Here is a 15,124-nt window from a genome sequence, read left to right on the forward strand (position 1 = left end):
CCACAGTCCAATCTGCTGATTCTCTCTGGAGAAGGCCATCACTGCTTCCTAAGCTGCAGTGGTACTATTCCTAGAATTGCCTACCTGACCTCACAGAGCATCGTGGACCCTTGTGTCCCATCATCTCAAGTTCCAAAGTCACCACTGCATGAAACCCCATGTCTTATTGGTTCTGGGTCCTGAATTACATCAGTAGGTAGCCTGTTCCCTGGAACTGAGCCTCCAGGGGGTCCCTTTCTCTCCATGCTGTGTCAGGATTATGTCCTGAACCCCAGGGTCAGAACCACAGTTGGTACCAGATTCTGAGTATATATTTGAGTTGCTGGGTGTGCCTCATAGCAACAGACTCTCTTAGTAGGAGAACTACATTCGTTTGTGCTGTGGACAAAGAATAGGTACCCCAGCCACAGGTGCTGCGATAGTTTTAAAAGTCTCTGAGCTCAACAATTTATTTTCATAGCTGTTCCAAACACCCGAGTCCTGGATCCCAATGTTGTTTTGAATGCCTGTGAGTCATGTCACACTGAACCCCCACACAGTATTCCCTACCACGTTGAATACAAGGATAGAAGGAGTACCAGAGCCCTCACCCTAGTTACTTATGCAGCCACTATCACTGCCATCAATTCCTGTAGCCTAGAAGACAGAAGTACCCATGGTCATAACCAATAATGATCAAATGAAGAAGCTCACAGAGACCACAGCACTACATCCATGTGGAAATCGGGGTACCACATGCTGCCCCACCACCATCAGGCATCAGGTGAAGATATGTAGGTGAAAATCTTTGCAAACAAAGAGCCGCTTTGTAAAATTTGGAATCAGATACATGAACATCAATTGAGTGACACAAAAAACATGAAAAGGTGAGGAAACATGATTCCACTGGAGGAGCACAGTTATTCTCCAGTAACTGACCCCAAAGAAATGGAAATTTTATGAATTATTTGAAAAGAAATATAAAATAATAAATATGAAGCAACTCAGTGAGATATGAGAAAATACAAGATTCATTGAAATCAAGAAAAGAATTCATGCTCTGAATTAAAAACAAAGAGAGAGATACAAAAAAGAATTAGAAATCATGGAGAATTCAATTAACGAAATAAAGATACAATTTAGAGTTTCAATGTTGGAATAAATCAAGCAGAAGAAAGAATCTGTAAACTCTAAGATAGAGTCATTTGAAATGTCTCAATCAAAAAAAGTAAAAAGAATTAAAAAGAATGAAGACAATGTACAGGACACAGGGAACACCACCAAGTGGAGAGATATTTTATTCTGGTAGTGCTAGAAGAAGGGTCAGAAGAAAAGAAAAAAAGCTCTCTTAATAAAATAATTGCAAAAAAAAATTACAACATCATTGGATACATGAAGCTCAAAGGTTCCCCAACTGAGATTCCCCTCTGAGACACATTTTGACCAAGCAGAGTTCAGAAACAAAGAAAGGTTGTTTAAAAAAAAATCGAAAGAAAGGAAGGAAGGAAGGAAAGAAAGAAAGAAAGTTGTTTTCAAGTCATTTATAAGGGGGTCCCCTAGGCCACCAGACAATGGGATAATATATTTAAAGAGCTGAAAGAAAAAGAAAAAAGAAAAAAACTACTTGCCAAAAATGATAGCTGTAGCAAGCAAGGTAATTCTTCAAAAATGAAGGAGAAATAAAATCTTTCACAAACAAGCAAAAGCTGAAGGAAATCATCACTGCCTTACAACAAATGCTTATAGGATTTCTTCAAGTAAAAATGAAAGGTTGATAATTACTATTATTAATGTACATGAAAATATAAAACTTACTGATAGAAATAAATAGACTGTCAAATACAGAACAATCCAATACTGTAACTGTGATGTTTAAATCATACATATTCTAGTTTAAAGATTAAAAGGAAGAGTTGAAAATAACCAAGACTTCACTTAGTTATTACCAAATTCACAATATAAAAATAAAAACTGTGTGTGTGGTGTAAGAGTTCAGAGTTTTTATAAGCAATAAGCTGTTGTTTTCAGCTTCAAGTGGTAGATTATAACTGACAGATGTTTTTTATAAGCCTCTTGGTAACCACAAAGCCAAAAATAGCAGATACACAAATGATAAAGGGGAATCATGCTTAGAGATAAAGGAAATTATCACCATGGCGCACGAGAGAGGAAAAAAGGAGAGGCAAAGAAAGGGTAAACTAGTAAATTATTACCTATCAAAATAATCATAAATGCAAATAAATCTTATAATGGAAGAGGATATGATTGGCTGAATGGATTAAGAAAAAAACATGATTACATATTTCTGTAAAAGATAGACATAACCTGTAAAAGAACACATAAATACAAAGTGAAGAAAGTAGAAGGATATATTCCTTGCAAATAGTATCCAAAAGAGAGCAGAAGTGGCTATATTTATATATGACAAAATATACTCCACGTGTGAAGTTATCACATGAGACAAAGAAGTTCACTATTTAAGTATACATTAATTAAAGTTTTTAATTCATCAAGTGGACATAACAATTATAAATGCACCAAATATTGGAGCTTGTGAATACATAAAGCAAACATCTATGGACATAAAGAAAGAGAGTAATATAATAATACCAGGGATAATTCATACTATATTGAATAATGGATATATCTAGATAGAAAATTAATAAGAAAATACAGAATTCAAATTGTCCTTTTGATCAAATGGACTTAATATATGCAGAAGTCTTCATCCAATAGCAACAGAGCACACCTTTTCCACCAATGCACATGGAACATTCCCCAAGATAAATCATATGCCAGTCTATAAGACATGCTTTAACAAATTTAAAAGGATTAAAAATCATATCTGCAATCATGTCAGACCAAAATGCTATAAAAGCAGATATACTAACAGGACAATCTTTGGGAAATTATCCAATATTAGGACGCTAAATGACATGTCCAAGAACATCCAATGTGCCAAAGAAGAAATAAAAAGAAAAACAGAAAATTATCTTGAGACATATAACAATGAAAGCATAGCATACTCAAACTTGTGAGATGCAGCAAAAACCATGATAAGGAGTAATTTTATAGGAATAAATGCCTTTATTCAAAAGAAGACCCTAAATAAATAGTTATTTATTATGCTTCAAGAAACTAAAATAATTAGAGCAAACTAAATGCAAAATTAGTTGAAAGAAGAAGATAATGACATTTTGAATATAAATAAACCAAATAGAGGACATAAAACTCATAGGAAGAAACAATCCAATTAATCAATCCAAACTGTCAACTCCTTAATTAATTAGTCTAACTATGAAAAAAGATTCAAATAAGTAAATTAAAAAATGAAAGTGAAGAAATAGACTCCTCAGAAATTAAATACATTGAAGAAAAGATAAATTAGTGGAAACATGTTCAATACTCCTGAATGAGAATTAATATTGTTCAATACTCATACTACACAAGGCCACATACATATTCAATGTAATCCTTATCAATTTCTGTTAGCATTCTTCACATTAAAAGGAAATATAATCTTAACTTTTATATGTAATAATAATAAATTCCAAATGATCTAAATAATTATGATAAAAAAATCAGTGTTAGAGACCACACTCCTTGATTTTAAATTATATTACAAAGCCACTGTCATTGAAATAATACGGTATTGGTACAAAAAAAAAAAAAAACAATTAGTCCAGTGGAACAGAAAAGAGAGACCAGAAGTAAGACCAAAAACACACATTGCCAACTAAGGTTTGACAAGGGCACACAAAAGGTACAATGAGCCAAGGATGATTTACCCAGTAAATGGTGCTAGGAAAATTGGATTCTCACATCTAAATCAATCAATAAATAAAATTGGTTCCTTTCTTATACTATGCACCGAGCTCAACTCACAAATGCATAAAATATCTAAATATAAGACCAGAAAGTATCAAATGTGCAAAAGAGAACATAAGGGGAAGACTTCTGGATATTGGCCATGGTGATTTTTAAAGATATTACATCAAATATGCAGACCACAAAAGTCAAAATCAATGAAGGGGACCACAAAAAACTAAAGCTTCTCCACAGTAAAGGAAGCAATCAACAAAATTAAATGGCAAGCTATAGATTGGGAAGGAATGTTTCTATAGCAGGTATCTAAGAAGGGGCTAATATGAAGCATTTGTAAAGAAATCATACAGGTCAATATTACAAACAAACAAACAAAAAAGGAAAAATTGGTAAAATAAGCCACTGTAGACCCCTACACTAAGTGAAATTAGTCAGACACAGAAAGACAAATAACCATGTATTCTGTCTACCTTAGAAGAATGGAACAGTGGTCACTAGAGACTGAGAAGCCAAAGCTGAGAGGGATGGAAGGAATGTAATCAAGGGGCAGCAAAACACAGTTGGAGAGCAGAAATTAGTTTTGGTTTTCTGTTGCACAGTAGGGCAATTATTGGTCATAATAGCCTAACATATCTCAAAGAAAGGAAAAGTCTCAACACATAAAAACAATTACAGTTTGAAGACATGGAGAGGCTTAATACCCTAATTTTACTATTACACATTGTGACATGCATTGAATTACCATTATATACCTCATAATTATGTATGAATAGCAAGTGTCAATAAAGAAAAATAAAATTTTAAAAAATGGGAAAAAACTTAAATAGGCATTTCTACGAAAAGCCATAAAAATAGCTAGAAATATATGAAATAGTGCTCGACATCATTAATGATCAGAAACATGCAAATCAAAATAACTACAAAAGTTCATTTCATACCTATTAAGATGGCTATTATCAAATAGCCAAAAGAAAACAAATAGTGAGGTATGGAAGAAAGGGCACTCTTTACACAGCTGGTGGCAATTGAGATTGGTACAGTCATTAAGTAGAACAGTATGGGTATCCAAAAAAAAAAAAGTAAAATTAGAAATACCTCATATCAATCTCACTTTGTGCATATAACTAAAAGTAATATAACCACTATCTGATAAAGATAGCTTCACTCCCATGTTTATTAACACCCAAGATGTGAAGAAACTCAAGTATCAACAATCTGTTGATACACAAATGGATAAAGAAACTGGCACATTTTTAAACTGGAATGTTATTTACCTCTGAAAAATGAGGTTCTGTGTGGTAAAGCATCAATGAGTTTAATGGATATTATGCTAAGTGAAAGACAGACTCAAAAAAATTCATGAGCAAATTTATATGTGGAATCTGAAATTAAAAAGTCCCAAAACAATGATTTAAATATGCAGAAATAGATAACAAGATAGTGTTTACCAAGGATAGGAAGTAGGCATAAATGGGGATATATAAATCAGAGGATACAAAGTAGCAAATATATAGAGTGGACAAGTCTAGGTGTTAGAGTCTGTAAACAAGTCAAAATAACACCTGGCATTTTGCCAGGGGAATGTTAGAGTTCGTAAACAAGTCTGGATGGTGCCTGGCAAAATGCCAGAGGGAGTGGTTTGAGAAGTAACAAAAGCAAGCCTTTAAGTGTGGAGATTCCTGATTGGTTGACTGATGTATCTAGTTTATGCTAATTAGATAAGCTGTGTGGAATGTATAAATACTGCTCCTGTCCTGCAATAAAAGGCTTCCACTCCTGCTGTATCAACGTACACAAGTTGTTCGTCACCCCCCGCTAGTTTGCTGCAGCCGTACTCCGGCATCTAGGTCTCTAGTTAATAAAATCATAATGTATATCAGAATCATGATAAGTGAGTAGATTTTAGCTGACCTTGGTACAAAACCCTAAATAAATTGCTAAGCCACATTATAGATGTAAATTTTTCAATACATACGTGCATCTCCTATGTCAGGTTATAGACTTTAAAAATATCCAATAAAATAGTTTCTAAAAATAAAGAAACTGAAATTCTTTATTCTTTAATTTATTCCTATTTTAACTCACAAAAATTGCAGAAATCATTGGGAATTTTATAGAATTCTTAGACCTATTATTGCAATAATCTTGTATTTCACATAAAAACATAATTGATTTGTGGTAACTGTAAGCTTTTTCAGATACTCAGAGAGTTAGTCAGATACTAACATAAAAAATACAATGGTGCACACTACAATCCCAGTTATAAGGGAAGGATGTTACTGTAGGAGAATTGAAAGTTCAAGGCCAAGCTGGGCAGGTTGCAAGACCCTGTCTCAAAATAAATTTATGCATGAACTGCTGGTGTAGCTCCAGGACAGAGCTCTTGCCTAGCGTGTGCAAAGCCCTGGGTTTGATCCCAGCTAATTCAACTCTCTGCCTTTCCTGGATGGACTGCTACAAAGCATCTCTTTGTTCCATCTCCAACTGAGGAAGTACAATATATGATTGTGTGTTATTCTGCATAATTCTCTGTATATTTTTCTGCCTTCTATATTTTCTGTATACATACACACACACACTTTGTTTTCTTTGTCTCAATATTGTCTTTCATTTATATCTCTGGATTGCTCATTTTCAGAAAGTAACTATGAGCACCAGAACCACCATTTTCTGAGGAAGCACCATTAAAAGAACTACTACTTATTGCTCATACCTTGAGAACCTTGCACATAATCTCATAAACTGAGAATGTTTTCTCTGCTCGAGTCCAGTCCCAGGTAGTCACCTTTAAAATATGAGAAAAAAAAAGTCACTTTTTTTTAAAGAGAGCTTCTATTCCCTCTTTATTTAATTTGCACAAAATGGTCCATGATAAGTGAAACTTTCACAGATCTTTTAGCCTCTCTATTTAGGAAGTTGTTTTCAGAAGGTTTCCTTATATAATTTTGATTTATCACTACTCTCTTCCTTTTCCAAATAACTTTTTATGTTATATGCAACAATTTCCATTTACTCAAAGTTTTTCATCTTATCAATAATGTGTATATTCTCTACATTAAGTATTTATATTACACATATACAATTTTTTTCTTGGTTTGCCATCACCAAATTCAATTTTTAAAAGGCATGATTTATGTTAGAGGTTCTTTCACGATGGCTTAGGATACTATGAAAACATCAGCACTAAGAAGAAATTGATATGCTTATTTATGTTTGACATAGATTTGCCTGTCTAATCATAAGATTATTCAGTTAGGATGGTAGCAAAAATATAAATGTTTGTGTGTGTGTTTCTGAACTTTGAATTTCATGGAGAAACATTCGAAATATTTGCATGTCACATTTGAGAATTCCCAGATACTCTGTATTATTTGATCTGAAAGTAATTGGGCTGGCATTTAGTATTTATATTCAATAAATATTTATTGAATGTCTCTTTTTCTATAAAGTACATGTTTCCAAAGCAATAGGTATTCCATACAATAGATATTCACACATATTTAGTATAAATCCCAGAGTATAGAATATAGATTATCAAAAATGCCATATATTTGATTTAGGAATATCTATAAAAACAAACTTTGACAGTCATAACTGATAGCTCACCAGAATTTATTTTGATTTTTTTTTGTATTTTGATTTTTATCAAGGACAAAACATTCTAACTTAAACTTTTAACACTACAGAAGTTTCACTAAGTTGAGATAGACTAAGCACTGACTTGGACCATTCTGAGGTTTGCCCACTTTTACTTGTTAATAATAAATTGAAAACTTATTGTTAGTAAAACCCTGACTCAGCTTTGATAGATAATGTGTTCCTCCTACATGACTGTAACAATGTTTACCTTTGCATTTATAAAGTGCTTATTTGCTTATGCTAAGTATATTAAATGGGCTCTTTTTTAGAAGTCTCTTTGGGAATACAAGATTAATAATATGAGTGTTGGTTAATATATAAAGAACCTTTAAAATCACTTCACTTTCATTCATTTTTAATACATTAATTTTTTAAATGTGTGTTTGATAAACAAAATACAGTCAAATAGCTTGGAAATATATTTTAAAATGTTATTGATGCTTTATGGGATTTTTAAATCAGCATTAGGATTTTATTCATTATTTATCATATTTAATATGTAAACAGAGACATCTTTCAAATTTTTCAGGGTTTAGAAAACTAATATTTAATGCAATAATGTATATACTTAGCAGGCTATTTCAGGAACTTTTGGGTTGGTTTGTATTCTTTCCTGTATCTTATTTTCAAAATATACCAGTAGTATTTTACTTGGTATCATTCAGATGATGTCACTCTGTTGTGGCAAGATTGGGGAACCCATAATTTTGGATGAAAGCACTTACCGGAGGTGCTGGAAACTTGTACAGACATGAGCCCCTCAGGGCTAGAAAAGTTGGGGAGTACACACGGTCTTGGAGTGGGTCCTGCTCCCGTGCTTCACACCAGCCCATGTAGACAATCTACAAGGAAATTAAATACAAGTGACTGTCCAAAGAGCTCTTTGTATTCACCTTAAATAAGAGAATGTGAACCTTTGATGAGTTTATAATATCATCCCTTATCAAGTGCTTATTTATTCAAGACAACCTGCCATGAATTATATTTTCCACTTTTCTACCAGTTCCTACGATTAAAAAAAAAAATTATTTCTAAGAGTCCATTGGCTCATTCATTGGTTTTACAATTAGTGTCATTTTACTGTATGCAAATGAGTTCTCAATTCAAAATAAGTGAGTCAAGGAGGAAAGTCAGAGATATACTGTGTCATAATACTGCAAGAAGGAGGCTTCACATGAGCCCTGTGGGAGGGATTCATTCTAATCATTGAGTTTAGATGGATACAGAATGTGTTAGCATTGTTCATATTTCAGATGGCACTGACATCAATCTTCACCTCTAACTCTTAAACATAGGTAGGTCAGTTTCCAAAAGAAAGTGGTGTGATATTGATCATTTTTATCTTTCCATTATTGAATTGTCATTGGCTCAAACAAATACCTACACATTTATTAAATAAATATTACATTACTGACAATGTGTTCATAAGACATTTTGTTTGTCTTTCTTAGCACAACTCTATATGGGAAGTTGTACTTCCCAGCACATATAATTCACTTTGTTTTGATGGTTGGTAGAGTTTATTCTTCTCACTAGAATTTCATTTTATGTTACAATACCTGTTATAATCAATAGGATATTAATTGAGAAATGTACAGTTGAGCTTAGTATATTGTGCTTCTCTCATTAGAACAAAAAATACATACAAAAGATAGAAAACAGCAGGTCAGAACGGAGCCCAATACACAGTGTGGAAACATGCCCAGCCAACTCCAGCCTAGAGGATAACACCAAGCTATCAGTTATTCTATCCTGCCTACTTTTGGGATGGTATGTTATGCAGTATTACTAATGATAACTGACTTACAACAAAGCTGAAATAAAATTTTTGTTTATTCATAGATTGCATCTTCTTTCCATTACATTGTATTTACTCTCTAAAATAACTGGATTTTCTAGTTACATAAGTCTGAGTTATAATAAAGCTCTGAAATATAAAATCCCTTACTTTACAAAGTAAGGAATTATGATATAAACCAAATAGCTTACAAAAGAAATAAAACCTGTTACAGTTACAATAGGAATTTAGTCCAAGCCCCTCACCTTTTAAATTTTATTATGTTTTCTAATAATTCTAATGCATGCTCTAAAATTTATTTTGTAATGCAGCTATTCATATGGTTCATAATAATATAATAAAAACCAGGTACAATAATTATTTATTGTGTATTACTTACACAGCATTTTGCATTACTTGCATAAGGCATACTTATGGGATAACATCAGAATTTTAGAAGAGTAAACTTACTAGCTGACCATCCAATAAAGAAAAATAATGACTAAACTAATTAATTAAATTAATATTTTAATATGTTAGACTAACAGTCATCATGAAAGATATGATTAATTTCCATTTCTGGTACCTGTGCATTAAGCGATTCAGACAACTCACCAACTAAAATTGGTTTGGAAAAGTGGGGAAAATACTATGCTTAAAATGCTAGATATTTTGTAATGAATTAAAATAAGGAGAAAAATTCCCAGTAGTAGTAAGATTGAAAAAGATTAATCATGAATCCACACATGAGGTCAACTTTAGCCATTTTGGCACTTTCAATATGGAAATATCACATAAGAAATGAAGCTGCTTTAGTCAACCTCATGAGCTGAGAGGTAAATTGTTAAAAGTCTAGGGTTCTCCAGCCTTGTAGGTCTAAGCAAACACACCATGTTTTAATTTGAGATTTAAATGCTAGCATCCTTTCAACAATACTAAGGTAGAAGTCATAAACCATTGAAAAGACTAGGGCCAGTTTCAAGGGACTCAGATAACCTAGAAAATGTCAAATTTGCAGAGGTTTGTGATGACCCTAGCTCTATCCTCCCAGCTCCCAACTAAAGAATTTGAATTCTTCTCAGGATGTTGGTAGTATATTACGTTTCAATATATTTTCATAAAAACTTTCCAGGAATATGACCAAGACCCTAAGAATATAAAGAAATAAAACATCGCAAAGGTCAGGTATGAACAACAAAATTTATAACAGAACCCAATAATTCCAGATATTAGATTTTCTGTCATAGACATTAAACTTGATTTTGCTTGCTATGTGCAAGAAGATAAGATAATATTTTTTAGTTGTCAATGGATTTTTAAATTTTATTTATTTTTTATATGTGGTGCAGAGTGAGAATCGAACCCAGGGCCTCACATGTGCCAGGCAAGTGCTCTACCACTGAGACACACTCCAGCCCTGGAATACAAACAACTCCACTCCTAAAACACATCATAAATAGAATGTCTCCAAAGCTGGATTACTGTAGGCAAAACACTTTTCCCTGCTAGTTTTTCTAGTCTTGGCTCCCAAGATGTTGGCACCTTGGCACAAACACCTTGTGGTATGGAAAAACTCAAATTTATCTTTAGGTCTTCCTCTCCCTCTCTGCCATCAGTATAGACTTAACTCCCTTAAACTCAGACCTGTTGGGACCTGACTCCCAAGAAATGGTTTTGTCAGTGTGTCAGGGAATCTGGACTTTGCAGTGATATCACTGAGATAGTGTCCCTCAGAAAAACAGCAGTTCATTTTCTAGATTGTGAAATTTCAGATTAATAATTTTTGCCATTTTCACTTCATTTCCTGAAACGGTGGGCTTGTGAAAAGTTGTTAAACAGCATGCAAAATATAAAATATCAACCCTCATTCTAAACTTTCACTATTCAGAGCATTGAATGAAGACTTCATTGGGTTTTATAATGGCTTTCTGATTTTGATAGTCCATCCAAGAAGAGAATTTGAATGTTGTTGTATAATGTTAAAAATTGTCTACCCATGTTCTGCCTTAAATACCATGATTATGTATGAAAAGTATCTTTAATAAAGCTGGATACGGTTTGGTTTGGAAAAAAAGAAGAAGAAAAATGATAGCAAATTTAGACTTCTACACACAGCAAAATTATCTTTTAAAATAAAATTCAGACATTTATACTATGTGGAGTTAAAGTAATGAAAATCAACAGTGAAATAATAATTATAGTAGTTTCTTTAAAGAGGGAGATTTTAAAAAAATGCAGGAGAGAAGAAGGAGTTGAATGATTGATAATTTTTGCATTGATTTATTATTGATTATAACAACATTGCTTATGACAAAAACAAAATATTCAAGAAGTTTTGGTAAAGCTAATCTTATTTACTTGACCTGTGTTGGAAGATGATTTAAACATTTAACAACATATTTGGGTAGTCAAGGATTAATTTTAAAATCTCTAAAGAAAGTATTTCAATAAAAAGGTAATTGCCAAATTAATTTCTTTGTGAAAAAGTATAGAAGAGTAAGTCAATAGTATTGAAAGTTTTTGGAGTAAGTACCCCTTAACATTCTTAAACTATGGGGAGTTATAAGGATTTTTTCAAAACAAAGTGGGTATATTTTTTACTCTTTGCCATATTAAAAAATAAAACTAGTAGTTAAAGCATATGCTTTCCCATAAAAAAACAATAAAACCATATATCTAATGCAGATGACATAGTTTATGAGGAAAAATTCTCAGAATAATTAGCAAGATAAGTGCATTGTTTACATTAATGTTTGCTTCAATAGAAAACAATTTCTTAGGTATGTGTGCAAGTCAATTTTCTGGTGATAACAAATATCAGTAAGGTTCTAGGAAAAAAAATACACTTCTGAGATAAAATACACATGTCATCTACGTTATATGAAAATAATTTTGCCATTGCAGGTAAAATATTGAAGAACTTCCAACAGTCCCTAAAATACATGCTGGGAACCACTGTAAAGTGAAAACTTCAGCCCATCTTGTCATCTCTAGTGTAACTACTTATTAAACATTAGACAAAGGGAAGCACATCTGTGAAAAGTGTAAGACATCCAAATGAACACAGGGAAAAATACCACAAATATTAGACAATATTAGTCAATCTAAAAGAAAGCCAGAGGGGGTAAAAAGAAGCAAAAGTGTTGGAAAAGTGAAAAATGCATACTAAGGTAGCAGAATGCAATCAATGCAAGATATTAATTATACTACAGGTAAATGGGGAGTAAATTTGCTCTGATAAATATATTCACTCTGCAATAAATAAATAAATAAATAAATAAATAAATAAATAAAGTAAAGCAAAAACACCATGACAAAACTTTTTCCTGTCTGTATAAGGAATACCTAAATTATAAGAGTATAGAAAGTTGTTAGAAAGAAGAATGGGCAAACGTACACCAAAAGAATACAAGCTCAATATAAACTGGTCTGTTATATTAGGATATAGAATTAAGGCAAGAATCATTTCCAGGAATAAAAGGGAATATTTCAATATGCTGAAGTATCAAATCTATGAAAAAATAGCAATATTTAGGTTTCATGTGTCTGAAAACACCCTTTTAAAACATATAAATCAAAATGCAACAGAACAACAAAAGAAATAGACAAGTGCATAATCATAGAAGGGGTTTAGCACAGTTCACTGAGTAACTACTAAAAGTCAAAAATACACTGAAGAATGAAAGTATTTAACAATCTAATTAAGACTGCCTAGTTTCTTATGCCTAAGATACCAGGTTTTCAACAAAAAAAATTGAGTACAATTTTTTTTTGAGTACACTGGAAACTATGAGTAAAGAAATATATATATATATATATATATATATATATATATATATATATATATATATATATAATCATATTATTATATTTGGATAATAAAGCATGTATCAGGTAAATTTTAGCATTGAAATAATTTGTGTTCTAAGTAAAATTAACAAGCAACAAGAATAACCTCCCCTACCCAAATAGTTGAAAATTTCAGCAACATATGATATATGTGTTATGCAAACCCTTATAATGTCACAGAAGAAATCACAAATGATGTTAGAAAACAGTTTTAAACCAAAAAGATCATGAAATGTGACACATCAAACTTCAGGGATTCAACAACAAAAAAATATTCTTAGAATTTTATAGCCTATATACATGCATTCAATATGTCTAAAAAATCCATAACTTAGGAATGCAAATCAAGAAGTTAGAGTTTAGGAAAAGAGAATGATGGTTAGAAAGAGAACCCAAAACAAAGTTAAAAAAAAAAGAAAGAAAGTAGGTACAGACCTTAATGAGTAAATAGAAGGTATTCAACAAAAGCAAAAATAATTATTTAAAGAGAATAATATTAGTGGGAGGTCAAGCCCAACAGTCCAGATACACTCACACCAGCCTCTGTAGGGCCAGGGTGCACAGCAGGCCAGGCCCATCCCTTTCCTGGGCAGAGCAGAAACTCACCAGAGCTAACCTCTGGTGCAGGGCTGCCTCCTCTGACCAGCAGACTACCACTGGGAGGTCAATCCTGGTGGCCCAGATTTACCCATTCCAACTTACTCAGGTCCCAGATCCAGGATGCAGTAGCATCCACTGAGGGACACCAGCAGGGTCTGGAAGCCCAACATCAAGATGAAGTACAGACAATCTGTAAGGGTACTGCAAGAATATAGGGAAGAAACTGTGTTGAGAGCCACAGCCAAGTTGGGATGGTACTTGGCATTTTGCCAGAAGGAGTGGTTGGGAGGTGACACCAGCGAGCCATTGGGATGATGGTGATTAAGTTAAGCTGTGTATAATTATTAAGATAATGACTGATTGCTGTAACTGCATGATGCTAAATTGAAACAAGCTGTGTATTCAGTTGTGTGTATAAACCTCTGCTGTCGGGCAATAAGATGGCTCCTGCTACCTAGGGTGCCCGCTACATTTGAGTTCTTGTGGAGTTCCTGTTGAGTTCCCGTTGGTTCTCTCGGAGTTTTGGTGGAGTTCGAGAGAGTTCCCGTGGGGTTCGGGCAATAAAGTAGTTCCTGTTTGAACCTACAAGTGGCTTGTGACTTCCCGGTTATTTTGTGCCCAGCCAGACTGCGGCAAAACTGTAATATCTCAGATCCACATTGCGAGAAAGGAAGACACATAGACAACATGAAAAAACAAGGGAGAAAAATGCCCCAAACAAAGACACTATAGTAACAGAACCTAGAACAGGAAAGTTGAGGAAATGTCAGAGAAGGAGTTCAGAAAGTTCACAATTAAAATTATCTATGAATTAAAGAATGACCTAAATAAGCAAATACAAGCAAAAATTGATCACTCCAACAATGAGATAAGAGAGCAAATACAGGTAGCAAAAAACTACTTCAAGAGAGAGATAAAGACCCTGAAAAAAAAGTTAGAAATACTTGAAATGAAGGATACACTAAATCAAATAAAAAACTCAATAGAAAGCATAACCAACAGACTAGATCACTTGGAAGAAAGAACATAAGATAATGAAGACAAAGTTTACAATCTAGAAAATAAAGTTGACCACACAGAGAAGAAAGTTAGAAACCATGAATAGAACATTCAAGAATTATGGGACAGCATCAAAAGACCAAATCTAAGAGTTATTGGGATAGAAGAAGGCACAGAGTTTCAAACCAAAGGAATGCACAATCTCTTCAAAGAGATGATATCAGAAACTTTCCTAAGCATGAAGAACAGATTGGAAAATCAAATACAAGGGGCTTACAGGACACCAAATGTACAAAATTACAACAGATCTACACCAAGGCACAGTATAATGAAAATGCCTAGCATACAGAATAAGGACAGAATCTTAAAAGCCGCAAGAAAGAGGAATCAGATCACATATAGAGGGAGACCAATTCGTGTCTCAGCAGATTTTTCAACCCAGACCCTCAAAGCCAG

The 15,124-nt window shown here is 33.2% G+C and overlaps 1 protein-coding gene across 1 annotated transcript in view; it reads right to left on the reverse strand.

Annotated features, from left to right (window-relative positions):
* Positions 1–15,124, reverse strand: part of Sntg1 (syntrophin gamma 1) — a 326,863-nt gene that overhangs the window by 90,650 nt on the left and 221,089 nt on the right. The window contains exons 12-13 of the mRNA XM_071602172.1: positions 8,169–8,285; positions 6,518–6,589 (exon numbers count right to left, since the gene is read on the reverse strand). Of these exons, the coding sequence (XP_071458273.1) occupies positions 6,518–6,589; positions 8,169–8,285 (189 nt within the window). The remainder of the gene's footprint in view (positions 1–6,517; positions 6,590–8,168; positions 8,286–15,124) is intronic.

Source organism: Marmota flaviventris, chromosome 15, assembly GCF_047511675.1.
Source record: "Marmota flaviventris isolate mMarFla1 chromosome 15, mMarFla1.hap1, whole genome shotgun sequence".
Classification (NCBI taxonomy): domain Eukaryota; kingdom Metazoa; phylum Chordata; class Mammalia; order Rodentia; family Sciuridae; genus Marmota; species Marmota flaviventris.